A 27,589-nucleotide genomic window follows, 5' to 3' on the forward strand; every position below is an offset into this window, starting at 1 on the left:
GACAAAAAAGAAAGTAAATAAATATGAATAAATAAATAGATAAATAAAATAAATTAAAATTAAAATTAAAATTAAAAAAAAAAAAAAAAAAAAAAAAAAAAGACTTGCAAGGGGAATATAACATATATTTAACTTCCTGGTTTGACCTCCAGCAGGTGTGGGGGGGGCTGATTTCCAGCCGTCTGATTGGCCGATCGGCTCTCGAGTTACTGACCTCGCCGGCGGTTACTTCAAGGACCCGGAGTTTTGTGGGAAAACTGCATTCTGGAAATATCATATCAGTACTACTACTACTACTTAGGTGAAGATACAAGGTTAGTAAAGAAGAAAGTAATAGATTACTCTCGGAGTAACTTTATGAAGTTACTGCTCGCAGGTGACTGTCATTGCAACAGGCGTACTTGAGTAGATATACTCAGTTACTTTCCACCGCTGAAAGGAGTATTGAAGTAGAAGTAGTAAAAGATGAAAAGCACTCAAGTACCTCACATATGCTCTTTATTGTAGTAACTAAAAGTACTCAGTTACCCTCCACAGTTTATTTAGTAACAGGATGGGGATGAAGGATTGAAATCTCAAAAGTAACTAGTAACTCAATCCAGTTGTATAGAAAGTACCATTGGTTGCTCTTTGATGTTAAAAGTACTATAAAATGGAAAAAAGTACAAGTACCTGAGTACCCTGAATGCAGTAACTGTACTCGAGTATTACCACTGGCGTGGATATCTGGAGAAAAGGTAAACTTCTATCTCTGAGATACCGTTAAGTAAAAGTACAAAGTACAAGTACCTCCGGCTGCTCCTCAGTGGAATACTCAAGTAAATGTACTTAGTTACTCTCCCACTCCTATAATGTATATTCACTTTACACGGAGTAACAAGTACAATATTTCCCTCCAAGATGTTCTGGAGCAAAAGTCCAAGTATTTCAGCCAGTCCTACAGTAGAGTACTCGAGTAAAAGTACTTAGTTACTCTCCACTGCTGAAATGGATACTCAATTTACTCGGAAAAATTCCAATATTTCTCCGAGAGGAGTACGAGCAAAGCAGCATAAAGTAACTAAATCAACCAAAAGTACCTCGGACTGTTCTCGAGTGGAGTACTCGAGTAAATGTACTTAGTTACTCTCCACTACCTGTTAGGAAATTGAATGTACCTGGGGAAAAAAGTACAGTATTTCTCTTGGAAGATGTACAATGTAGTAAGGTGGAAGTTCAGAGTGTACAATCCAAATTAAAGTACTGAAGATTACCCTCCAGTAGAGTACTTGAGTAAATGTACTTAGTTACTCTCCTCTACTGAAATGGATACTCAATTTACTTGGAAAAAGTCCCATTATTTCTCTGTGTGCTGTCATACGGTAGAAATACAAAATCCAGTCCAAGTATCTGAGGTCGCCCTGCAGTAGAGTACTTCGGTAAAAGTACTTCGGTAAAAGTACTTAGTTACTCTCCACTACTAATCTGGATATTCAATCTACCTGGGAAAAAAGTACAACAAATCTCACACAGATGTACAAGGTAGTGGGTTGGGAGTCTAAATTATGAAAATCAACTGCAAGCACTTCACGTTGACCTCTAGTAGAGTACTCGAGTAGAAGTACTTAGTTACTTTGCATCCCATCACACCGTGCTGTTACTGAGCCATTTAATCCCGCTTTGTGATTATTCCTCCTGCGACGTCCGTCATCTCGGGAAGCCCCTGAAGAGGGGTGGGTGGGGGGCAGCAGGGGCCCCACGGGGGGTAGGGGGGCCCCCGGAGGCCCCGGAGACCCCGGATTCCCAAGCTCCGCCCCTGCGCCGCTCCCAAACAGGAAGTGATGCAGATTATAATCCCTCTCCGCCCCCGCCGGCCCCGCCCCCTCCCCGCCTCAGGCTTCTATTTACACGCCGGTCCGTTTGGCGAGGTGGAAGGGTCAGGTGGCCCCCTGGTCCTGCCCGGAGGCCCCCCACTCCGTGAAATCCAGGTCCCCGCTGGATTGCGGGGGATTGTCCGCCGAGATCTCACGCCGCTCGCCGAACACCTTCTCCCGCAGCTCCACGATGTCGTGCCGGAGGTCGGCCATCACCAGGAGGAGGAAGTCGAAGGAGCCGGGGGGTCCCTGGGGGCCGGGGGGGTCATAAAGGTCGTAAAGGTCAACGCCGATGCTTTCGTTAAAAAAAAAAGAATTTAAATAGGAAAATGGCTTGTTGCCATGGCAATGTAAAGAATTACATTACAATCATATTTTACTGTTAATTGTTAATATTAAGAGTTAAATTCCCTCAAAAGTTGATGTTTGGCTCTGAAGTTATAATTGGGATAAAATAAAACAAAATAAATGAAAAAATGAAATCAATTAAAATAGTAATAATAAAAACAGGAAGAGGCAAAAATACAAACCCAAAAATAAACAGCTCTTGAGATTCTTATATCTCAATTAGAGGCTTTTCACTTTGGGTTTCATTCATCGCTGAAGTTACCAAACATCCGAATTTCATTTTATAAAATAAATAAATCATAAAATCAAATAGATAAAAGACGAATGAAAGAAATAATAAACAAACAAACCTAAAAATCCAAATTAGTGTTGAGTATTTTTGACTATTCACTGTTTACACAGCAATTTAATCTGACTTTCCGTCAGATAAAAAAACAAACAAATAAATATATGAATAAAAATGAAGATAAACGAATGAATATATTAATTAAAAAAAATAAAGATAAATAGATAGAGAGATATATAGATAAATAGAGGCAGTTTGTTGTGTCTGCCACAAGAGGGCACTATACTTAAAGGTATGTGCTGAGAACGTACCGGCGGCCCCCTGGGACCCGGGGCTCCTCGGTCCCCCTGTGGAGGGAAAAAAAAGAAACATAATTAATTTCCACAGGTATCAAAAGATTTATTTATGTCAAATGATTAAATGAAATAGTTAGCCTGCAACTTTTCAAAACCCAGTGATAAAATCTGCTTTGTTTCATTGTTCAAACATTTTGTAATTGTGGGTATTCATTTTCTATTTTTCTTATATACAAATATATATATATATATATATATATCCATGTTTTGGTATAAAATCTTTTTTTTTTTTTTTTGTAATTTATCAGCAGGAATATTTTAATGTCTGCAGTACCGCCTCCAGACCACTAGAGGGCGCCAGACAAACAAACCACCTGCAGACACAGAAGAAAGGATTCTGGGGCGGGGTCGCTCACAAGGAATGAGGTGTGTGTGTGTGTGTGTGTGTGTGTGTCCGTGTGTGTGTGTGCGTGTGTGTGTGTGTGTGTGTGTGCCAGAAAACACACATTGTGATTGATGTGCTGCACCCCGTGGCTACTGTAATTAAAAGTAAATAAAATATGAAAATGTTTAAACATGTCTTTGGATGACAGGAAAATCACTGGATTTTTTATTTTTAATGAATAGAATTTGTTTTTTAAATGTCGATAGACTGTCTTAAAAAACAAAATGACCTTTTTAAACTAGGACGATATACTTTTATACAATTGTTTTAAAAATGGCAGGCACTGTGATAAAGAGCCATTTATGTATTCAGAAGAAATTACAAAAAATAAAAAAGGGAAAATAGTGACACTGACCTTCATGCCGTCTCTTCCTGCTGCACCGGGGGGGCCCTGCACACACACACACACACACACACACACACACACACACGATTCTATTATTATTCCCTTCTAATATTATGATATAATTATTATTAGTATTAATGTTGGCACTTCATTTACTTCCTATGTAATCTAATCCTCTTCCTTCAGCCGAATATTCAAACTTTGTACTTTTTAAGACCTTAAAACACTTCATAGCCTTGACTTTGACACTTTATGGTTTTATTTTTTTTCTTATTCTCCCTCCTTCCTACTATTATTTATTATTGTTATGTTTTACTTGAAACTCTGGCACAACAATTTCCTTCGGGATAAATAAAGTTGTTCTTATTCTTATTCTTATTCTTATAAGCGGGCCAATATTAGCATAAACAGCATCTTCAGATTAGGATAACGCCTCACCACGGGGCCCCTGCGGCCTCTCTTGAGGTTCCTCTGGTCTGGTTCCGGCCCCACGGGCCCCATGTCCCCCCGGGGGCCCGGAGGGCCCGGCGGGCCCCTGTCCCCGGGGTCCCCCTTCTTCCCTGGTTCTCCGGGGTGACCTGCAGGAGCGGAGAACCTCCTAAGAACCCTGCAAACCATGTTTTAATCCGGACCTGAATCCCGGCCTCCGGGAGGACGAGCGGCCTTCATCACCTGGTACTCCAGGAGCTCCTTGAGGGCCCGCCGAACCTGCGGGACAAGGACCATCGGGACCAGGACCGGGACCGGGACCAGGACCGGTACCGGGGCCGGGCCTCCCGGGGGGAGGATGATCGCTCCGGTTGCCGAGGTCTGGAACCTGCGAACACCAGGACATCTGCTGAGGTTGAGTGGACCACCAGATACTTCAGACTCCAAGAGCTTCCTGGTCAAACCGTCCGGAAAACACTCGTTAGGACGAACGACCGGTGACATCACACTGAGGGGGCGGGGCTTAACACAAGCAGGCGCCTGTCAATCACACAGAGACGTCCAGTCGCTCGCCCTCGTCCACAACGATGGACGATTCAGAGACCTGCTCTAGGAGGAAGACCAGGAGAGAACCAAGGATGGAGATGTTGGAGACCATCAGGGTTGAGGAACCAAAGCAGAAGCTGCTTCTGATGAACAAACAGGAAGTGGAGAGAAGAGCCGGGCTCTGATTGGCTCGGACAAAAAGGACACGTGAACCGATGAAGACGAGGTCAAAAGGACCAGAAGGAAACGTGAAGAAGCACCAGAAGATCCCAGGCGTCCCTTCTTTCAGCTCTAACCAATCCACTCCACCTCAGTTAACATTTTGTTATCTTGTTTTATTTTAATAAAAGTAAATTGTAGAGTTTTTCTGTCCTGATTATAAACTTAAACTTTACAATATACAATTTTTTTCTTCTTGAATTGGAAATGATTTCAATGATTTCCTCCTGACTGAACAATAACTGCTTTGATTGCTTTGATTAAAAACAGAATGATATTATGTGTAAGATAATTATAAATTAGATGTAAAATATATTAAAATTAATAAAATTAAAAAACATTAAATGTATAGATTAATTAAGTATAAGACAAAAATCTGGATGTCATTCTGGCTGAAATTCTTATCTACGAATTTAACGTTTCATTTTTTTCTAATTTTCAAATAATCCTGTTGTGTTTTTTCAGTGATTCATTATTTTTATTTTTATTTTTTCCTCTGGATTGCTTCAGGGTGTAATTCCGATCATGGCCACTAGAGGGAGCAACGAGTCAACTATAAACTACTCTTGATCAATTGTGTTTGTGTGTGTGTGTGTGTGTGTGTGTGTGTGTTTGGTTTATACTCCATGAAATGAACACATGAACGGTGGCGGGAGGCGGTGGGTGGGACTGTTGCCGTGGTTACCTGGTTGTGCGCCAGCGTGCTGGCGAGCTGGCGTCGGACCTGCAGGAGGCTGGTCTTCATGTCCAGGAAGTCCTGGCAGGTGAAGGAGCAGCTGCCCCAAGTCATCAGGGGGTCCGACTTCACCGAGGAGCGCACTGCACACACACACACACACACACACACACACACACACACACACACACAGTTAGGGACATATGCATGAGCACAAACACACAGATATAAACAACACATATGCAAACATACAAACACACAAACACACACAGACACATGCAAACACACACGCATACACACACACACACATACACTCACACACACGCACACACACACACACACAGATAGGGACACGTGCATGAGCACAAACTCACAGATATAAACAACACATATGCAAACATACAAACACACAAACACACAAAGAGACACATGCAAACACACACGCATACACACACACACACACACACACACACACACAAACACACAAACACACACGCAAACGCAAACACACACACAAACACACAGATAGGGACACGTGCATGAGCACAAACACACACACACAGATAGGGACACGTGCATGAGCACAAACACACACACACAGATAGGGACACGTGCATGAGCACAAACACACACACACACACAGATAGGGACACGTGCATGAGCACAAACACACAGATATAAACAACACATGTGCAAACATACAAACACACAAACACACACAGAGACACATGCAAACACACACACAAACACACACACAAATGCAAACACACACACAAACACACATACACATTAACACAGACGGAGATAGGGACACATGTATATGTACAAAGGACCACACACAAACATAAACATACAGACACACCCATGCACACAATAACATACACACACACACATGCACACACACACAAACACACAAACAGGGACACATGCATCCGCACAAAGAAACACACACAAACCAACACATGCACATAGTTGATGCACATAGTAACATACACACACAGATATGGTCACACGTGGATGCACACAGACAAACACACACAGATAAACAACACAAATGTAAACACACACACACACACACACACACATTCAGGGTTGAATTCAATATAGAATTTTATTGAAAAAGTTTTTTAAAATTTTTGCTTCATTCTAACGGCCTCACACTCACACAAACAAACAGTGTGTGTGTGTGTGTGTGTGTGGGTGTGTGTGTGTGTGAGAAGGCTTACGGTTGTGCACGGGGATGCAGGACCGCCGGTCCGATGCCAGGATGTAGCCGCTGCGGCAGCGACACAGGAAGCTGCCGGCCGTGTTCACACACTCGTGCTCACACACGTTGCTCTCTGGACGCTCACACTCATCAATGTCTACGTGCGTGCACGTGTGTGTGTGTGTGTGTGTGTGTGTGTGTGTGTGTGTGTGTGTGTGCACAGAAAGAAACAAAAGGTTAGCATGTTTTTCACACACAATAACATCCATATTTTGTCAACATCCAACAGGAGCAGCCATTGGCTGTTCTTGTCATTGGCCAATTAGAACGCCACTTCCTGTCTGGAGTGAAAAAGATGGCTCCGCCTCTTGAACCTTATTGATCTCATTGATTTTTTACTGATAACAAATCAATCAGTTAAAATGACTGTTAGCTAGTCACCCAATCAGAATCCACGAAAGGTCACAGCCTGAAAAAAATCCCCGACCCACTGAAGGTGTGTGTGTGTGAGTGTGTGTGTGTGTGTGTGTGTGTGTGTGTGTGTGAGGATACACACCCAGGCAGTAAGGGGATCTGTGGCTCCGGTGTCGCTCCCGGTCGAAGCGGTAACCCGGGTAACACGTGCACACCACCCGTCCAAAGTTATCCGTGCACTGCTGCTCGCAGGGTGACGCCGCACAGACGTCCACATCTACACACACACACACACACACACACACACACACACACACACACACACACACACACACACACACACACACACACACACACAAAAAAATTATAATTAAATTATTCTTCTTTTTATCACCATTGCAATTATGACTATCATATTACTGGCAATAATGTTATTGTTTATTCATATTTATTGATTTATTCATTGTCTTAAATTTAAAAAGCTGTCCATTAGTGAGCGTTCTGGTGATCAGCAGAAAAATCCTTGTTGTTCATGTTTGCAATTCTATTTTTTGCTATCTTTTAATTTACTCTGCTATTTATATATATTCCTATTTATCGATTTATTATTATTATTATGCATTGCGCTACTGTGACAATAAAGTAAATAAAGTATTAAACTATTAAATAAATCATAATCAGGGCATAAAGTCTTGTAGAATAATTTTCAGGGTTACTTAAAGAGTAGAACAAAAGGGTAAGATGGAGGTTTTTCAAGTATTTTATCTTTATTAGTCCGCGCTGAGATTAAAAATATTGAAATTAAAATTTTCGATGTTTAATTGATTCTAGCGAAACAGCGCCCTCTAGCGGCGAACCCACACCATTGCAGTTATTTAACCCCTTGGACATTTCACTTTCACTTTTACAGTTAACGCAGAATTAAGGTGTAATAATCCAAAATCACAACCAAGTCACTTTAATAATAATTACAAAATAGCCTTTTGGATCTAGAAGTTTAATCAAATAAAACCAATTCTATATTTAGGGTTTAAATATGCGCTGGTGGGGGAAAGTGTCATGGCGGCTCAAAGAACACCTTCCAATGTCAGGCAGGAAATGAAACCATGGGGATTTTTTGGGGGGAAAATATTACATTTTGCCAAGGAAATCAACACGACGAGGCGTCAAGGTGCAGGAGGCGGGAAAAGAGATCCGGCCGGAGGGCGAGGAGCGCCAGGGGTCCGAAAGACGAGAGGAAGTTGGGAGGGGGGGGTCGGACTATTCGTCCTTCTCATTTTGGAAAAAGACACGTATCTTTAAAAATGACAAAAAAAAAACAAACAAAAAAAACAAACTTCGATCCAGGTTAAAATTAAATTCATTATTATTTATTTATGATTAAATTCCTATTTCGATCAAGTCCACTTCAGTTGATTATTTTCCTTATATTTTTTTATATTATTTAACTTTTTTCACACTTTTACTGTATGTTGTCTTGCTGCAGTGTGTAGTTCTAGTTTTTTAACGCAGTTTGTTTTCCTCCATGAGCATGAAAACGGTAATTTATTGATTGCTAAATGATTAATTGATGAATTTATTCGTGTCAAAGAGCACCTGTAGCTGTTATTGGTGTTATTGCGCCCCCTAGTGGACAGATTTATTAAATACTTTAAAAATGATGCAAACAGAAAATAAATAAATACAAAACTATACAGTACCTGTAAAAGCCAAAGAAAAGTTTGTAACGACAAGGAACAGGAAGATAATTTGGTCTAGAATATAGTGAGAACACAAAAATATATTAAGACATTTTTAGGATTTAGCGCCCGGCTGCCATCCCTGAAACCGGTGCAGACCGGTGCTGGACTACGCGGGACCGGTCCACAAAGAAAATCTCTCTTGGTACAAATGTTTCTATCCGACCTTCCGGATCGTATTTTGAAAAACGCCTGTTTCTGCCTCCGCCTTCCTGCCGCAACTAACTCTGTGGTCGCCCTTGCAAAAGTCGCCGCAGAGCTTTTTCGGGAGGAAATGACGAGAGAGCAGAAGCGTTGCAGAGCGCCGAAAAGAAAAGAAAGCTGCATTTAATAGTAAATATCATGATTCCTACTTAAATTACATCGCAACAGGTTATGCGCAAGTTCCACACCCGCTATGCGCTATTAGCAGTGAGCGGCTAATGAAGCGCTGTAATCAGTTGTTCATGTTTGAATTAAGATTAAAAACTGTGAACTGACAAAACCTTTTCTTCTTATTATTAATCCCTGCGTCTCCGTGCAAACATTTCCATGCATAAAACCGGCTCCTGGCACAAAGAAAACAATAGGAGCCGCTGACCTAAAAACATATATTTTAATCAAATTTATTGCATTTTTATAATTCTCTCTACTTCTTGAAGAGACAGCCACTTAATTTAACTTTAAATCAAAGTTACAAACTTCATCTCCAGAACAATGAAGGGGAAAAAAAACATAACAGAAAAACAAACAAACAAAAAAAAGACCATGTTAGATTTAGCATTTCGGGGCTTCCACCGCCTCCAACAGGCAGTAAATAAATAAAAATAAATCTAATATAAAAATATCTAAAATATCAATATTAAAAATTTAAAATAAAAGAAATAAAAACCTCGGAGGTGGTGGACCTACTTTCAGGGATGCAGTGGCCCATCACGAACCTGAAGCCCTCGCAGCATTTCCTCCTGCAAGACACACACACACACACACACACACACACACACACACACACACACACACACAACGTCACAGGGTTAGCCTGTAGTGTTAGCAGGTTCGGATTAAAATTTCAGCATCGTAACCGTGGAAACCTGAACGGGCGAAAAAGCGCTTGAAGCCGAGGAGCGTAGAAACAAGTGTCAGTAAACGTTCTCGTCTGTTTGTTCGTTCACTCGTTCTTTTGTTTGTTCGTTAAGTGACGAAAAAAAACACCATTTATTCCTTCGTCACTTCGTTTAATTCATCGTCCATCAGTTTGTTCCTTCCTTCCTTCATTTGTCGGTTCGGCGTTAAACTCCTTTATCTGTTCATTGGCTCATTGATTCGTTGGTTTATTGGTTCATTGATTCATTGATTCACTGGTTCATTGATTCGTTGGTTTATTGGTTCATTGATTCATTGGTTTATTGGTTCATTACATTTGTTGTTCTTTTCATCTGTCCATTCTTTTATTTCATCGTTCGAACGTTCATTTGTGAGTTCGCTCAAAAACAAGCTTTCCTTTGCGTGTTCGTATGTCAATTCATTCGTTCATTGGTTGGTTCGTTTGTTGGAACCCATCTTGGGTTCCCTCCATGTTCTCCATCTCCAGACCCAAAGCAGGTTCCTTGAAGACCTCGAGGCGTCTGCAGGTGTGATTGTCTCTCTGTGGTCGCTGTGATTGACAGGTGACCCGTCCAGGATAAGCCCCGCCTCCGGCCCCATGAATGAATGAATGACAGCTGGTCATGTGACCGAATTAACAAGTTAATCCAGAAGTGAGCTGGATTAGCTGAGATGAGTTAGCTCGGAGTTAGCGTGTGGCTGCAGGTTCATTGTTACCGTGGCAACCAAATACACCCCATCCAGGTGGATCTTCTCTATTCAACACCAGAGTCAGACTCCAAAGGTCATCTTCTGCTCAGGTCTTCTGAAGTTTCAACTCGCTGTCGCTGCCGGCAACCAAGCCGAGCTTGGGCTCAGGAGGTCAGCGCACGGCAGCTGAGGAACATCTTCACGTCTGCAGCCCATAATAACCTGCTAGGAATCACAAACAAAGCATGCGAGCGGTATCGGCACGTTACGGTGCAGGTGGCTAACTTGCCCTGCGGCTACCTTGCCCAGAAGCTAATCTGTATGCCGGTGGCTAACCTGCTAACCTGCTAACCTGCTAACCTGCCGGGTAATTGATCTCCCTGGTGGCTAACCTACCCTGCGGCTACCTTGCCCAGAAGCTAATCAGTATGCCGGTGGCTAACCTGCTAACCTGCTAACCTTCTGGGTAATTGATCTCCCTGGTGGCTAACCTGCTAACCTGCTAACCTTCTGGGTAATTGATCTCCCTGGTGGCTAACCTGCCCGCTGGCTAGCACGCCATCTTCAAAACATGAAACCCCCGCTCCCTTTGGTGTTTGCAGGACCTTGATCCGGTTCCTCGACTTCAGCGGCGACACACACACACACACACACACACACACACACACACACACACACATACACACATAGACACACACACACACAAACGAATGACATCCTTAGCACTTCGCTTCCCGTCTTCCCTCCGCAGACGCCGACGCCGTTTCCGGGCAGCGGCGTCTGCGGTGACCTCAGCCCCGCCTTCTGGCAGCAGACCTCCAGCAGATGTTCCTGCATGCTCCTCCCGCCAGCATCTGCTCCGTCTCAGGGGCGTCTGGACGTCCGGACGCTCCTGGAGGCCACGTTCACGTCCTTCCCCTGCTGGCGGACCTTCCTGTGGGTCCAGGACGGGACGCAGAAGGTCCCGGGAGAAGAACCCGATCGTCCGAGGCCATCGCCGTGTTTCATCATCCGATTGGGATTCGGCGTCGCCGTGGAAACGGCACTTTCCCATCAGCTCCGCCAGGATGAGGTCACCGTCCGTGGGCGAGGAGATCCCACCGCGACGTCCGGAGGAACTCCCCGGAGATGTCGGCGTGCATCTCCTCCCGTCCAGGTCCGGATCCGGAGCCGCGATTGGACGAGGGACTCGGGGCGAGGGTCGCCGGCCAGAAGGTCCCGAACTTCAGCCGGGAGCATCTCCAGGACGTGTCAGATGGAGAGAAACCGGAGAACATCTCCGCTTGTGGACCGCACGTCCTCCGATGCAGGTATTAGACCCGTCCCACGGAGGTAGAGGACCACAGAAGGAGCTCCGACCACGACCAGAGGAGAAACCAGCTTCATTCCAGAACTTCCCCTCCAGCAGATGTTCCTCTTGTGTTCCTCTCAGAGCTCAAGGCCGTTTGGTTTCCTCCACCTTCTCCAGGCGACGCCTTCATGGTGGAAACCAACGCCATCGCATCGCCGAGGACGACCTACACCTGCGCTCACAGCGGGCGGGACGGATGAAGATCAGCAACGGCATGAAGGAGGAACCCCGGGTCTGAGACCCTCACCCCCAAAAAAACACATCTGAGGTCTCTTTACACACACACACACACACACACACACACACACACACACACACACACACACCGAGTGGGTGTGGGAGATGATCATCATTCCTCCGCTGAAGAAGACAAGTTCACAGCGTGTTGCTTTTGGCAACAAAACTGCATCTGTTTAAACAATGTGTGTGTGTGTGTGTGTGTGTGTGTGGGGATGCTGTCCACTGATTGGTCAATGCTGATGCTGTGAGATGATATCAGGCTCCCCGTGGCGTCCTCACCTCCAAGAGCAAACATCAGTCGTTCTGTTCACACCAACTTCTTCTTCTTCTCCTCCTGCTAGTTGTAATGTTGCTAAAAATGATTTTAATCCAAATGGAATCAAAACGTCGTCTTCACTTCAACCGAACCTCTTCTCTAGAACCTCCTTTCCAGAACCTCCAGTCTAGAAGCTCCTCTGGGTTCAGGAGGAAGCATCACGGCGCAGAGGAGAACCTTCATCACGTGGAGGCCACCACGTGCCCTCGGAGGTTGAACGAAGAACCGCCAGTTCTTCGTTCCGCCATTACATTTCTGGCGCCGACCAATCAGACGGCGTCTCTCAGGAAGAACCCGGTTCTGCAGTCTTACATCTGCATATGTTCGGGGGCGTTGGGAAAACATGGGAAAACACGCCACGAGGTTTTTTTTTCCGCTCCCTCCCGGCTGTCAGAGGCGATGAGGTTCAAGTCGGAGCGGCGGGCGGCGGGCGGGTTCGCGGCCGGGTCGGGGCGGCGGGTTTTCGGAGGCGGCACAGAATCGCCACGAGGGTTTTATTCTCAGACGAGGAGCTCGGGGGCGGCAGCCAGGGCCTCTGCCTGGGGTTTTGCTTTTCGAAAACAGAAAGACTCACATCTCTGACTCACTTCTTCAGGCTGGCCAAGTTGTTTTTACTCGGAAAAACAACCGTTCCAGGTTCAATAAAGGCATTTCTGTTATTACACAGTAGTAAAGTTGTTATTACACAGTAGTAAAGTTGTTATTACATAGTAGTAAAGTTATTACACAGTGCTAAAGTTCCTTTTACACAGTGTTAAACTGTAATAACACGGTGCTAAAGTTATCAGTATTAAATTGTTATTACAAAGTAGCAACGTTGTTATTACACGGTTAAAGTTATTACAACAGCCAATCAGAGGGAAGAACAGGCGACAAACCACTAATCAATCAGATGAAAGTACACATGAACCAACAACCAATCAGAGGATAGGAAGATGAAATGCAACAACCAATCAGAGGATAGGAAGATGAAATGCAACAACCAATCAGAGGATAGGAAGATGAAATGCAACAACCAATCAGAGGATAGGAAGATGAAATGCAACAACCAATCAGAGGATAGGAACACCGGGTGACTCATCGACCAATTAGAGGATAGTAACAGATGACCCAACAGCCAATCACAGCATGAGAATACATGACCAACAACCAATCAGACCGTAGGAGCACATGACCCCAAAGCCAATCAGATGACAGGGAGCAAACAACCAATGAGATGACAGGAACACTAACCCAGAAGCCAATGAGCATTGGGACACATGAACCTCAAAGCCAATCAGATGATGAAGACACATCCACAACAACCAATCAGGTGCCAGGAAAAAATGACATAACAGCCAATCAGAGGACAGGAGTCCAACATGGCCGATGGCTGGCTTCTTCTGGATGGGAACGCTGAACCCTCCGGCCTCCTCACCAAACACCTGGAGGACACACACACACACACACACACACACACACACACACACATACACACACACACATACACACACGTGTCCCAGCGGACACACACTTTAATCTCCTCCTCAGCTGTGGAGGAAGAGGAGGGTGCGAAGGTGTCTGCTGTGAGCTCCTCCCTGGAGGTCCGACCCGGATGAAGGACAGGAAGTGGAGCTCACTGGAGGTCAACGGCCTCCTGACACACCAGGACGCGAGCCAGACGGACTCTGAGTGTGTGTGTGTGTGTGTGTGTGTGTGTGTGTATGTGTGTGTGCACGACCATGCATAACCATTCCATAACAACTGGGCATCGTGTTGAACAGAATAATGTTCTCATGAACATCCATGCAGATGCCCAGATGATCTCAACTGGATTGTACTCCAAAAGCACACACACACACACACACACACACACACATACATGCACGCACACACACACACGTGCAAAAAGGTGAGGAAGCCATGTTTGTTTGCTCTGCGGGTCCACTTCCAGGAGCCCGGCCTCCAGGGGGACATCAGAGCGCCGTCCGAACAGAGGAAGCTTTGACTGGGAGCGCAGGAGGTCTGGACCACCTCCTCCACCTCCTCCACCTCCACCAGTATCTTCTGGTCCACCACCCCCTGAAACCCCATCTTTCCAGACTCTCTCTCGTCTTAAAACGCACCTTTTAACCCCGAGGTGGCGTTCAGGGTCAGGTTAATCCCCGGGGAAACGCCACCCGTCTTCCATTGCTTGGTCTCCTGGAGGGTCACTTCCTGGGATCTTCTGCCGGCCGGACCTTCAGACAGAAACCCGATCCTCCTCTCCCTCCCTGCCACCGGCCTCCGCTCTGCCCGAGCCGGAGATGTTTTTCCCACCGGTTTAAATCGGGCAGGCCGAGGAGGTCGGTGCTGCTCGCCGGGTCGCCACGGTAACCTTCCAGGCCTGGACAAAAACATCTGGTCTCCACGCGTCGCCCGAGGTAACCCGGTTCCACCTCCAGGTGGATCCCATCCAAGAATTATCTTGTTCCCACAAAATAAAAACACACTCTTTTTTTTTCACTCCACTTGTCAAATAAACAAACTGTATCTGAAATCAGAAATTTTCTGAAATCTGTTCAACTTATTTATTTGGTGGCCTCAAGATAACCAGTCCTTCCTACAGGCTGGTTAATTTGTGGCCACGAGATACAGATAATTAGGATGTAATTAAGTCGTGGGAATGAAATAGATGTCGCCTTAGTTATCTTACAATGTTTGCTGTTTCCATGGCAACAAAAGCCATGCCTAATATGGGATATGGACCGGTCGAAAAAGCGGGTCACGAATCCCTCGCTTTGAGTGAAACAAAAAATGTCAGACGCAACCGTAGAGTTCAGCACACACACACACACACACACACACACACACATATGCGTCTGGACCGTCAGCCAATCGGGTTGAAAGAACCTTTGGGCACGACATCATCGGTCCCATATCTCCGTTGTGATTGGCCAGAACCGGTGCTGAACCCGCCCCCTCATCAAACAGCTGGTCGGCGCATCTGAATCACACCAAACAGGAAACGGGACGGTTCCGGGGATCGGGGTTCGGGGGGGGTGTGATTGTCTGGTTGCCACGGTAACGTCACCCCCCCCCCTCTGATTCACCAGTGGCGTTTCTTCGATTTCACAAGACGGATAATTTTATGAACACGTCGTTATCGCGCATCTGGAAGTGCTTTGGGGCCACGTGGGCCGCACTGTGTGTGTGTGTGTGTGTGTGTGTGTGTGTGTGTGTGTGTGTGTGTGTGTGCTACAGCAGGAATGTGGCATCCATGACCCCCCGGAGATACTGTCACCTTCTGCAGCACCCGAAGGCTTCATCAAAACAAAATTATCTTCCTAACAAACTCATCATTATCATAAATATCATTATTATTATTAAATAATTTAGCATTATCATCATAAATATTAGCATTTTTATGAATGTAATAATTCCTTAGGGGTTTAAAATACATCCTAGGTGGCGACGGGAGCTAACAGCTAATGCTAACGAAGCTACGCTCATCGGATTTACTCTGAAGGGTTTGTTATAAATATGGCGGCGCGGCAGCGAGAACTCACTGCAAGAAGGTCCAACGTGTGAATGGTTTTATCTCTAAATGACCTGAATGAGAGGGTGAACTGATGGAAATGTGAATAAGAGGCAGTGAAAGAGTGAATTATATAACATGAGTGATTGGTTGTATGTTGAGACGACATATGAATGACAGAGTGAATAAAAGAGTGAATTATATAACGTGAATGAGGGGGTGAATGGTTGTATGTCCATCTATGCGAACCTGGATGTCACGGAAACAATGAAGCAAACCCTAAAAGCAGAGGCCTGATCCTGAGGCCACCAAACCGGATCCCCTCGACACCCTGGCTGTGCCTTGAACTTCTGTCTATGAAAGTCATGAACGAAATCGGTAACGGACGACAGAGTACAGCTCTCGATGAGAAAGGAGTTGGACCGACAACCAATGCGGTCCGAGGTCTGGCACTGAGCATACAAGTACTGAGCATACAAGTACCGAGCATACGAGTAGCGAGCATACAAGTACCGCACGGCCCGTATCACAGAGTTGGGAACCCCCGCAGGGTCCGATGCCTTCTCCAGGTCCACAAAGCACATGTAGACTGCTTGGACAAACTCCAACGCACCCTCCAGGACCCTAGCAAGGGTGCAGAGCCAGTCCACTGTTCTGCAGCAGGACCAAGGCCGCATTGTTCCTTCTGAACCAGGCAAGAAAGGGTTAACCGTCAGCCTGAAACCTTAGCGCTCGGTGGCGTTTCGTTTTCTCCATTCAGGTGCAGGTGGACTTTTCACGTCTGCGCTCCCGCTGGCGACGGGCCGGGGAAGACCTCCAGCGCGTGGAGGCTCTGAGAGCCAGAACACCAAAGTTCCCAGGTTCCCACACCTCCCCTGAAGGCATCTGGGAAACATCTACTTTTTTTTATCGACTCTGCGCTCCCGCCGTTATCGTTTGATCGGAGATGCTGTCCAGACGCCGGCTGCCAAGCTACGACAGGCAAAAACTGAAAATTACCGATAATTCTTTTTCATTTAGATGCTGGTGATTATATTCATCTAAGAAGCAGCAGCAGGGACAGATGATGTTGTGTGTGTGTGTGTGTGTGTGTGTGTGTGTGTGTGTGTGTGTGTGTGTGTGTGTGTGTGTGTTGCCTGCTTGCACCTGGTTAAAAAAAAACAACAAATCAATTTTTTTTGAAACTCTTGTGTGTTTTATTTTGAAAATCTTGGTGATTTTATTTTGAGAAACTTGAGTTCCTCACTTGATGCCTGGTGCCTGGAGGTCTGGTGGACTCCTGGTTGGCCATCATCAGAACATACCGGATCATTTCTACAGTTTCTACTTCCATCCAGTGCGTAGCATGCTAGCTCGAAGCGACAACGCTAAGCGACGATGAAATGTAAGGGATAGGTTTGACTGGACAAACAGAACCCTGCGGTGGAGAAATACTCCTTCCAGACAGAAGCAAGTATCACTTCAGGGAGCAGAAGCGAATCCTTTCTCGAAAGAAAGGTAAACTGTCACATCTGGTTTCTGTCCGTCTTGTTAGCATCGTGCTATGCTGCAGACGGCACTGCCAGCGTTACGGTTGGCGCTCGGATGCAATGAAACCTCATACCCATGACGGAGGAGCAAAATCAAAAGGGGGAAACAGTCCAATCAGAGTCTGGGCTCATGTAGCCTATGCTAACTGGCCATAGCCATGGAAACTTGGACCACATTCTGTCGGACGGAGAATATGGAGAAGTCAAAGGTTACGAGTCTGCTCGAGCTTCTGCTCTCTATCTTCTCCAGGGTGTTCTTCTATTGCCGTCCACCTGATTCTCAGTGGAGCCTTCTGCTTCCTGCACCTCCACCAGGTTCCCAGGCTACCCATCCTTCACTCCTTCCCTCCTGCTAGCTAGCCACGCTCCCGACCTTGCAGCCTTTCCACCATCTGCTCCCAATCAGGGTTCCCGCTTTTTCGGCACCTCGGAACCAAAGCCGCTACCCTGGGAGTTGAAGGCCACTCTATGTACCCTTGACATGCTCTCATAGGTAAGCACTTTTTTATGCCAGGCCATTAGCACATAGCCATTTGAGGACATTCTGAGTCAGTCAGTCACGCGTCGTAGCTGACGACACATGACAGAGGTTTTATGTAACTATTATGTATTCATTCAGTCATACCTCTTAAAGATACAGAGGGCGTCAGTTGTCCACATGGCCCAGAACATGTACTACTATGTACTATAAATGGGGGTTCTTGCTAATACTCCTAGCCAACAGCTAGGAGATGTTAAATTCATTGGGTCAATCCATTGGCAACCCTGATGTCCTCGGATGAGGACGTGGCCCGGCTTTGGTCTCAAACACTGGATTCTCCGTCCACTGGGCCTCCGTAGCACCTGCTAGATGTCCACCGGGGGCAGTGTGCACCACAGCAGCTCAGTTTGACGTTCTTCATCGGCATTAGCGGCCATTGTTTAAAAGTATTTCTTAACCGGCTGAATTCTCTTTTTCTTCCCAACAAAGAAAAAAGCCTTTTCCGGGCCGACGTGCGTCAGGGGATGGACCATACCATTCCCGCCCCCCAGGGAGAACAACGGGATCCTTTCATGGAAACGGGAGTTGAAACGACGATGAATGACGCTTGTGTTTTCGAATTCTTCGGGAGGGTTTAGCTCTGGTTGGTTTGGCGAGTCGTGACGCTGCCGGTGGTTCTCCGGTTCCACCGCGTGGGCTAACAACCACCTCAAACTGCCTCGCGGCGCGATTTTGGAAAAAAAGCCAGTGGGTTCAAGGAGGAAAATAACAAATGAAAACAAATGCAGACGAGCTGAACGGGTTATTTCACAATGATCCTGTGTTCTTAATGAATGGCTTGGAAGGTGAGCATATACACATATATTAGTATTTAAATGTTAAAAGTGCTAACGTGCTAGTTAGCACAGTACACGCACATATTCTGCCGGTTCAGTCACCGCACAGACACGCCAGTTGGAAGGTCGCTTACAGCGACATTCAAATTCAAATCCGAGGTTCATTCATTCATTCATTCATTCATTCATTCATTCATTTTCCACCACCCTTATTCTGCACACAGGGTCAAATTGATTTATTATCATTTATTTTTTTGCAAAATTAATCAAGGACAACAGGGTCAGATTTTTTTCTAAAATAAAATATATATGTATATAAATATTTTTTTCTTAAATATAATATCAAATAATATAATAATATACGAAAATGTAATATAATTTGAATTATCCACTACATTTTTCCCCTCAAAAATAGTCACAGTCATATTCACCCCCTAGTGGCTGCTTGTGGTATTACATGTACATTATACACTTCCATACTGAATCAAAAATGATCAAAAAATAAAAATCCATTATCCAATGAACCGCATAACTTGGACCAAATGCTAATTTTGTGTGTGTGTGTGTGTGTGTCTGTTTTTGTTGCTGTAGTTGGTAGACGTCTGGATTGAATATCACTATACTTTTCATATTTAGTGTGTTTCTGTATGTGTGTGTGTGTGTCTGTCTGCACAGGTGCATGCCGATGAGCTCATCCTTTATGCCCCTGTAAAAGTTTGTGTGTGTGTGTGTGTGTGTGCTTGCAACATTACCTTATAAAGGCCTGCTGGTATTGAGCCTGACAACATTGAGTAAATGCAAACAGGTGTAGGTGTGCATACGTTGCGTGTGTGTGTATGTCTGTGTGTGTGTGTGTGTGTGTGTGTGTGTGTGTGTCCTCCTGCGGACGTCTGCACTTCATCAAACGAAGAAGTGCTGTTGTTCTTTATTAGCAAAGCGCTGCCGCCCATCGTTCATCACTTGAGGCTCGAGCAGAGCAAGCATCGAAGGGAGGCTAGGCTAACCTTTTCACGTGTGCCGTCCAGTAAAACTAAGCTAGCTTAGCACAACGAACGGTCGCCTGCGGTAACAGTTTCGACTGATCCCCCTCATGTGACTCCTTACGGATGCTAAGCGCCCTCCCCTGCTAACTTAAAGCTAGCCCGCAGCGTTAGCCTGAGCGTTCATTCTCGAATGTAGCGGTACGCTAGCTGACCGCAGATTCTTTTCGACTCATGAGTCGTCACTGCTGACAGTTTACGTTACTGCGATTACGTCCGGGTCAAAGGTCGCCGCTCCCACGCTCCCCATCCAGTGGCGTCACCTCGCTACGCTAAGTAGCGCTGGACGCCGCCCTCCTCCCCTGTCTGAGGCGCTCTCTCCAAGAGGCCTTTCGTGCTTCCTGCTTTTAATGGCGGTGTAATTGTCTTGGCGCCCCCCCAGACCCGCCCCCAAATAAAAACCTCCATCTTCTTCCGATTAGCGTGCACCTGAACGCCCTTCCAGAAGAAAAAACCACAACCGCCTTTCTTTTCTTTTCTCTTTCAACTCCCTCCAGCCGCCTCCCCTTCAGGGCGGCGTGGGCGACGGCTGTGCGGCCGACAGAACGGCGGCGGCGGCGGCGGCGTTAGGCCGTTGTTTACGTTTGACAGAACAGGCGGCGGCGGCGAGGGGGGGGGGGTGAACATTTAGCTGACGTCGCAGGACGGAGGTGCGCAAGCTAACAGCCACAACTGAAAACACTTATAAATCTCCTCACACCCGCAGGATTTGGTGAACATCAAGGCGGTCTGGGGTGGGGGGGTGATGACATCATCGTGGCAAGATGGCGGCGCCTCCTGAATCTGGGATATTTCAGCTTCTCCGCTTTTATTTCTGTTTTTCTTCTTCGGCAGCGACAGGAAATTTGGCCCTGATATGATTTACTAAGCCAGGATGGTGGTCTCCAAGGTGTGTGTATGTGTGTGTGTGTGTGTGTGTGTGTGTGTGTGTCGGAAACTTCCTTCGTCATTTTGGGATTTCCAGAATTTTGGGGGTGATTTTCCATTTGGAGCTGCGCTTCGAGGAGAATCTCCACGGACTCGTGATGTTTGCAGACGATACGGTGATGTGCAGTGAGAGCAGGTGGAGGAACATCTGCAGAGGTGGAGGTCTGGGAAGGTGAGGAGCTCAGGAGGAACGCTGAGGTTACAGGGAGTGAAGATGGAGAAGGTGGAAGGGTTGAAGTACTGAGAAGTTGGAGAAACAAGCAGGTTGGAAACGGTGGAGATAAGAGGTGATAGAAGAGTAGAAAGGACAAGGTGGAGATGATGGAGGTGAGAGCAGCTGTGGTGTCTGGTTTGGAGGCACTGAGAAGATGTCAGGAGAGCTGGAGGCAACGGAGATGAAGATGTGGAGGTTCCTCTGTGAGGAGGATGGAGGCACGTGCTAGATGTTCTGGAGATAAAGTCACACTGAGATGGTTCGGACCTGGACAGAGGAGGGATGGAGAAGATCCGGGTAGAAGGATGCTGAGGTTGGAGGAGGACCTGCGAGGAGGTTGATGGATGGCGTGGAGGAGGACAGGAAGTTAGATGGTGTGAGAGGAAAGGAAGAAGCTCTTCATCTCCGAACGCCGTTCGTACGTGGCCAGTTTGAGGTGAAGGTGTCGCCGCCATCTTCTGCAGCAGAACATCTCCGTGCACAACGTCCAGGAGCTTCTATCAGCGCCGGGCCAGAACTTCTGCCACCAAATCCTCACGATTGATATTCGTCAATATTATTAATTATTGAATTGGATTCCAATTTTCCTGAGGAGGAAACCTTCTGGTTACGGTTTCCTTCCTGCTTTTTTTCACCACAAATAGCAAAAACAGGCCGCGGAAAGGTGGGAAGCGTTTTAACGGAGCGTCTGACTCACTGAACACACACACACACACACACACACACACACACACACACACACCTGGGTGGGAGGCCCGAGGAAAAACACTCGGCAGCTCCCCTCCTCAAATAAATCCTTTTCCAGTCCCAGACCCCCGCCGAGGGTGGAGGGGGCGGAGCCAAGGGCGGGGCCGTCAGCGTGAGACGAAAACACACACACACACACACACTCTTGCCACCTCAAGTTTCATTTTATCTTCTTCATTAAATGATTGGTCAGGCAGACGTTGCCGTGGAAACGCCGGCGGGCACCAAAATCCAAAGTTAAGAAAGAGTTTTGAACAGACGTTTTGCAGTGGATTCATCAATAAAAGCGATTGAACGCTTGTTGCCTTCAATGTCGGCCCGGAATTCACGGCGCTCGATGGGATTCGAGCTTTGGGATGGTATTTTCCGCTCGCCGCCCCTGATATTAAGAAAAAGAAAACGAATGGGGACGCGACCGCTAACGCGTCCCGTCAGCAGCCAATGAAAAAGAGGAGGCGGGGCTTAGGAAGGAGTGTCGGAACAACGAAGCAACACTGGACTACAGACTGTCGGCCATGTTTGTTTCCCCTCCACACTGGCGGGTGAAAACGGGTTCTAATGTAAATGGCAGAATAGAAGAATCAAGATATTTGGTATTATAAGTGCCCTTAAAATCCTTCAATTTTCTCAAAAATCGTCCGTGCGCCTAATAATCCAGTGCCTTAAGTAAGAATTCCTGTTGTGCTGACTGACTTCCGACCAATGTTATGAAGCACAGTGCACTCAAACATCTGGCAAAATGTTTTAGTGCGACTTTGGTAAACGACCAAGCCGCTTCGCTCGATCGATTGTCGCACCATTGCCATCTGACACAGGGACGTCGTGTTAGTTAATCCTTGGTTGAATATTTTAGTATTTTATTTTATTGTATTATTTCATTTTTTTCTTGTTTTATTTATTTTATTATTTTATTTATTATTATTTTTATACATTAATATTTTCATATTTTATTCAATTTTTATATTTTATTTTAATTTTTTTTTCAATTATTCTTATTTTATTATTATTATTCACTATTTTTATTCTTTCTTTTTATATAGTGTTCTATTTTGATTCTTCCCCATTTGAGGGGTTGCTTTCAACAAAAATCAATTTCCCCCTGAGGGATCAATGAAGTATTCTGATTCTGGTTCTGATATGGGTTCCAACATCAGACAACGTTAGAGAACTAATGATGTAGCGCTGGAACACAACACTGTTCCAACCTCACGCTAACTTCAGGTGTCCGCTACCATAAAGCAATCAGAGAACAGGACTTGTATGCTTATCTCCGGTACAACCTGCGCTTCAACTCAATATTACTGAGGACCCCCAAAAATGGCACCTGTTAAGAGACATGCTTACGAAGCATGGATTCAAACTGGAGGCTGTCAGTCACGCAGTAGATGATGGGAATAGAGCAGAACATGGATGGATCAATGGTATGGAAGTGGAGGAAGCAAGCAGATGAACTGCGCCGAGTAAAGAAGAGCAAACAGAGTTTCCCAGGGAACAAAAGTATGATGGAACTGCCTGTTTTGTTTTGCTTTATATTCCGTACGTTTTATCAAGCGCTTTATAAAACGATGCACCTCGTGCAGGATTTGGACATTTTCTCCAGTGCTTCAGAGTCCGGAGGTAGTTTTGTTGTGGCTGTTCTCAGGATGGATCCGAGGATGTTGGTCAGGTCAATTCTGTGACGAGCTTTGTTGGTGTTTGTAGGTCGAACCCCGACATGTTTACAAACATGGCTCATCGAGAATTTGAAGGCCAGCATGAAGTTTGCTCACTGCTCGACTCTTTTTTGCCGAGTTTATAAATTAGCCGTCAACCTCTGAGCCGTTCTTCTGTTGACTGCTCGCTAGCATCGTTAGCATGCTTCCTGGAAAAGTGACGGCTGATGTTGTATTCTTTGAAAAACCGCAGACGCTTCTTACGCCCCTTTTTTCAGTGGACTGCAGTGAAAAATAAAAGTTCGCCCGACGTGGGTAACCATGGCGACGGTCATGTAGAGGAGTTGGGTCCGATTGCCATCTGGAGGCAACGTGACGCAGCTGAAGGTGGGAACCCGTCCAAGCTAAAGCAGGAGCACCCCTCAGAAGGGGGGTTTCGCTCCTCGAGGTCTTCGAGGAGGCCGACAAGGTCCTGCTCTAGATCTTTAGAAGCTTCGGTCTTCTTCATCTTCTCTTGATCTTCACTCTGTCATCTCAAGCCTGGTTAATCCAAGGGGAAACCTAAAGGCAGTTGGGGTGGGGGGGGTAATCCTACTCTAACTGCTTGACCTGCAAAGGTCAAAGGTCACACCCACCCAGGGATCTCACACCGGGAGAAGGTTGAGGTCTCGACACCGAACGACGGAGATAATCAATCGTCACGCCAATCAATCACGAGCGGGGGGGCTGTTGTTCCAGCTAACCCCTCTAAGGTCGCTAAGAACCTCCTTTAGATGGAGGGTGGAGATGTGACACCCGATGCTCCACATGGATGCTCCTCATGGACCATCCACCCTGACGGCTTTCTTTCTCACAAAACCCTGGCTGGAGCTCTTCAGTGACTCTTCAGAACCAGTTTGCAAAAAAGTGGATCCTGCCTGACCGCACGGAGCTTCTGGGGACGGGTTCTCCTGAGACAACATCCACCCTTCAATCTTTGACCTCCGACGGCAACGGGCTGCGGGACGTTCAATTGTTAGCATGACAGTTGGTACTTCCACCTCCTACGGAACACCAAGGGAAACCTTCAAGATCTAAGAAAGATCCCTTGCATCGGCAGAAGAGACCTTCTCAGGGAAGAAAAAAGTGGACACAGTGCCTACAACTCTGGCCCGACTTTAAGAAGGTTCCTATCTGGTTCCCTCAGCGTTCCATCCCTATGTTCTCCTGTTTCCTGCCTGGGTTCTCTCCAAGGTTCTCCATCTCCCTTAGAAGTCTTGCTTGTCCAAAAACAGTCAGCAGGTTCATTGAAGACCCTTAAATTCTCCACAGGGGTGAATGAGATGGTTGGACGTCTCTATATGTGATTGACAGCTGACCTGCCAGGGTTAAGCCCCCCATTCTCCTGAGTTCTCTCCATGTTCCTCCCAGAGTCAGCTGGTCCATTTAGGAGTTGCATGTCTCTGTGTGGACCCTTGTCCAAATCTTGATGTCGTGGCTTCACTTGCAGACATCTCAGCCGTCATCAGAGAGGCTTCTTCACTTCTCATGGCCTGTCAGGAGTTCCTGGATTTTACTGCCATGGTTGGGGTCGGGTGTGAGGGAACAGGACCAGGACCGTCCCGGTATCTTCCACCTGACCCTCGGTCCATGTGATCCAAAAGGTTTCACTCCTTAGTCTGGATTTACCTTTTCACATTCTAATCCAGGTAATCCCCAAAAGTTGTACCTTGGTTCCCACCTATCAACCCCACCATTAGCATAGCAACCTCCTTCCACCAAGTTTCTGCCGATCAACTCTTCCATTCGCAGAACAAGCCATGGTAGCCTGGACCCGTCCAAAACTCTGGTGGTTCCATTCAGAAACTCCCCGCAGGTCATCAGGAGTGAAGAAAATCAAGTCCAGTGGCCACGATGAGAAGATTTGGACAAGAATGTACCATCACCTGGACGACTGAGAACCTCCACAGACATGTATGCTGACCCTGTGATTGACAGGTGACCATCCGGGTTAAACCCCGCCTCTTGCCCAATGGCAGCTGGGATAGGCTCCGCCCCCGACGCCCCCCCCGGCGACCTTGACAGCAGGATACATCATTGAACGGACGAATAAAAGGAGAGAACGCTCCGCCGGCGAGCTTGAATCCTCCGAGTCGGGCCAACAACAACAACACCCCCCCACTGCTGGAAGAGACCAAGGACTTCGCAGACACCCGTGGCCACGGCTTCGCGTTTCTGTTTTGCTTTTCGACCGCAAAACACGGGGCCCGGCGGGGCGAGCCCCCGGGGCCACAATTAAACCTCCATTCCACGGCGTGAATGTTTTGTTTATTGGTCTTTGCGAGCTGTGCTGTTAGCGTCCCGGGCTACGCTAGTAGTCAACCGGTGCCAAGGCCACGGAGCCCTGGGGAAGATGGGTTAAACCAATTTATGGTAGGAGGTGGGATTTCCAAACGCCTTGACTCCGGGAAACGGGTCTTCGTTTTTCCCGATGCCGAATGACGTTTATGCAGTTTTAGGGGGCGGAGCTTAAGGATGACAGTGAAGCAACCCGTCCGTCTCAGCTGGTTCGACCCCCAACGCGTGACCTTCGACCAGTCATTTAAAATCCTTACTGCTCCTGAAGCGGCCAAATCTAAGCTGGGTGGGTGTCAGTGAAGCTAGCACCTCCTAGCCTCTGATGCTAACACCGTATCGGCGCGGCGGCCATCTTGCCAAAGAGCGCACGCGCGTTTCCGAGAAGCAGCGAGATGAAGCCACGCTATAATTACTGACAATTGAGCGATGAATCAGCAGGAGTGTCCTGGCTTCTGAACATCTTGGCGTCGGCGCGCGAGGTTGCCGCCCGAGAAGCCTGTGAGTCAACATCTTCCTTGCCTTGCGTGCTAATAACCAGTTACGGCACCGCAGGTCGGCGAGGTCATCCGTCAGAGGACCCTGATGGCACTTGACGAGTTTCGCCCGTCCTCCGGTCCATCCAATCCGTCGCCACCTGCAGAAGGTACACAAGTGCGCCGACACCCGCCTCGATAGTTTTGTCAAAAGATAACAGAGAAACGCCGTCTGGTTGAATTTAAGCGACTAAAACGGACACTTGGCCGAACCCGAGTTGGCGGGATGTTTGTTTTTTATCATCGCAGATCGAAGTAGCCGCCCGAGGACCCGCAGACGTATCGACCCCGCGGGCCGATACGTAAGAACAACATCATGTCTGGCGAGCAGCTGCAGCAGCTGAAGAAATACCAGCCCGGCAACCCGATACGGCGCAGGTGTTCTGGATCCGGATCACATGTGACCCGGGTCCCTCCACACCGGGAACGGAACCGAGCAGGTGCTGAAAATCAGCAGGCTCAGATATTTCCTGTAGGCGAGAAGAGAATGTGGACGTACCGCTCTGCGGACCCACAACCCCGGGTGAACGATGACAACGGCGTCGATCGCAGAGTTCCTTCCAGTCCTGAGCTGATCAGATGAAAACGGGAGGTTCCATCAAGAACCTGCATTCCTGGCTGGACCTGAAGAACATCCATTGGTTGCTTATGTTGCTAACCCTGCTGTCAGGGTGGAGATGGAGGGCGGAGCCAATCCCAGCGGACATAGAGCAAGAGGCGGGGTTTAACCTGGATGAGTCAACTGTCAATCACAGGGTCCACCTTTGGAGACATCAAACCCTTCACCCGATTGGTTCTAAATGAACCTGCTGGTTGTTTTCAGACTCCATGAGGAAGACGGAGAACATGGAGAGATCCAGGGAAGGTAGACATGAAGAGCATGGAGAGAACCAAGGAAGGACCAAGGAAGGAGGACATGAAGGGAACTAAGGCAGAGGAACATGAAGAACATGGAGAGGACCAAGGAAGGAGGACATGAGGAACATGGAGAGGACCAAGGAAGGAGGACATGAGGAACATGGAGAGGACCAAGGAAGGACCAAGGAAGGAGGACATGAGGAACATGGAGGGGACCAAGGAAGGAGGTCATGAAGAGAACTAAGGCAGAGGAACATGAAGAACATGGAGAGTACCAAGGAAGGAGGACATGAAGAGAACTAAGGCAGAGGAACATGAAGAACATGGAGAGGACCAAGGAAGGAGGACATGAAGAGAACTAAGGCAGAGGAACATGAAGAACATGGAGAGGACCAAGGAAGGAGGACATGATGAACATGGAGAGGAACAAGGAAGGAGGACATGAGGAGCATGGA

At 46.8% G+C, this 27,589-nt stretch overlaps 1 protein-coding gene across 1 annotated transcript in view; it reads right to left on the reverse strand.

The window, feature by feature from the left end:
• Positions 1 to 488: 488 nt before the first annotated feature.
• The window catches only part of LOC147218087 (uncharacterized), a 33,815-nt gene continuing 6,714 nt past the window's right edge, over positions 489 to 27,589 (reverse strand). Inside the window, exons 3-11 of the mRNA XM_086175027.1 lie at positions 9,696 to 9,748; positions 7,208 to 7,342; positions 6,671 to 6,808; positions 5,454 to 5,587; positions 4,247 to 4,391; positions 4,013 to 4,152; positions 3,584 to 3,619; positions 2,799 to 2,834; positions 489 to 2,102 (exon numbers count right to left, since the gene is read on the reverse strand). Of these exons, the coding sequence (XP_086031153.1) occupies positions 1,917 to 2,102; positions 2,799 to 2,834; positions 3,584 to 3,619; positions 4,013 to 4,152; positions 4,247 to 4,391; positions 5,454 to 5,587; positions 6,671 to 6,808; positions 7,208 to 7,342; positions 9,696 to 9,748 (1,003 nt within the window). The 3' untranslated portion in view covers positions 489 to 1,916. The remainder of the gene's footprint in view (positions 2,103 to 2,798; positions 2,835 to 3,583; positions 3,620 to 4,012; positions 4,153 to 4,246; positions 4,392 to 5,453; positions 5,588 to 6,670; positions 6,809 to 7,207; positions 7,343 to 9,695; positions 9,749 to 27,589) is intronic.

The sequence above is a fragment of the Fistularia commersonii genome, chromosome 27 (assembly GCF_037954325.1).
Source record: "Fistularia commersonii isolate RoL2024-O1a breed Wild chromosome 27, RoL_Fcom_v1.0, whole genome shotgun sequence".
NCBI lineage: Eukaryota > Metazoa > Chordata > Actinopteri > Syngnathiformes > Fistulariidae > Fistularia > Fistularia commersonii.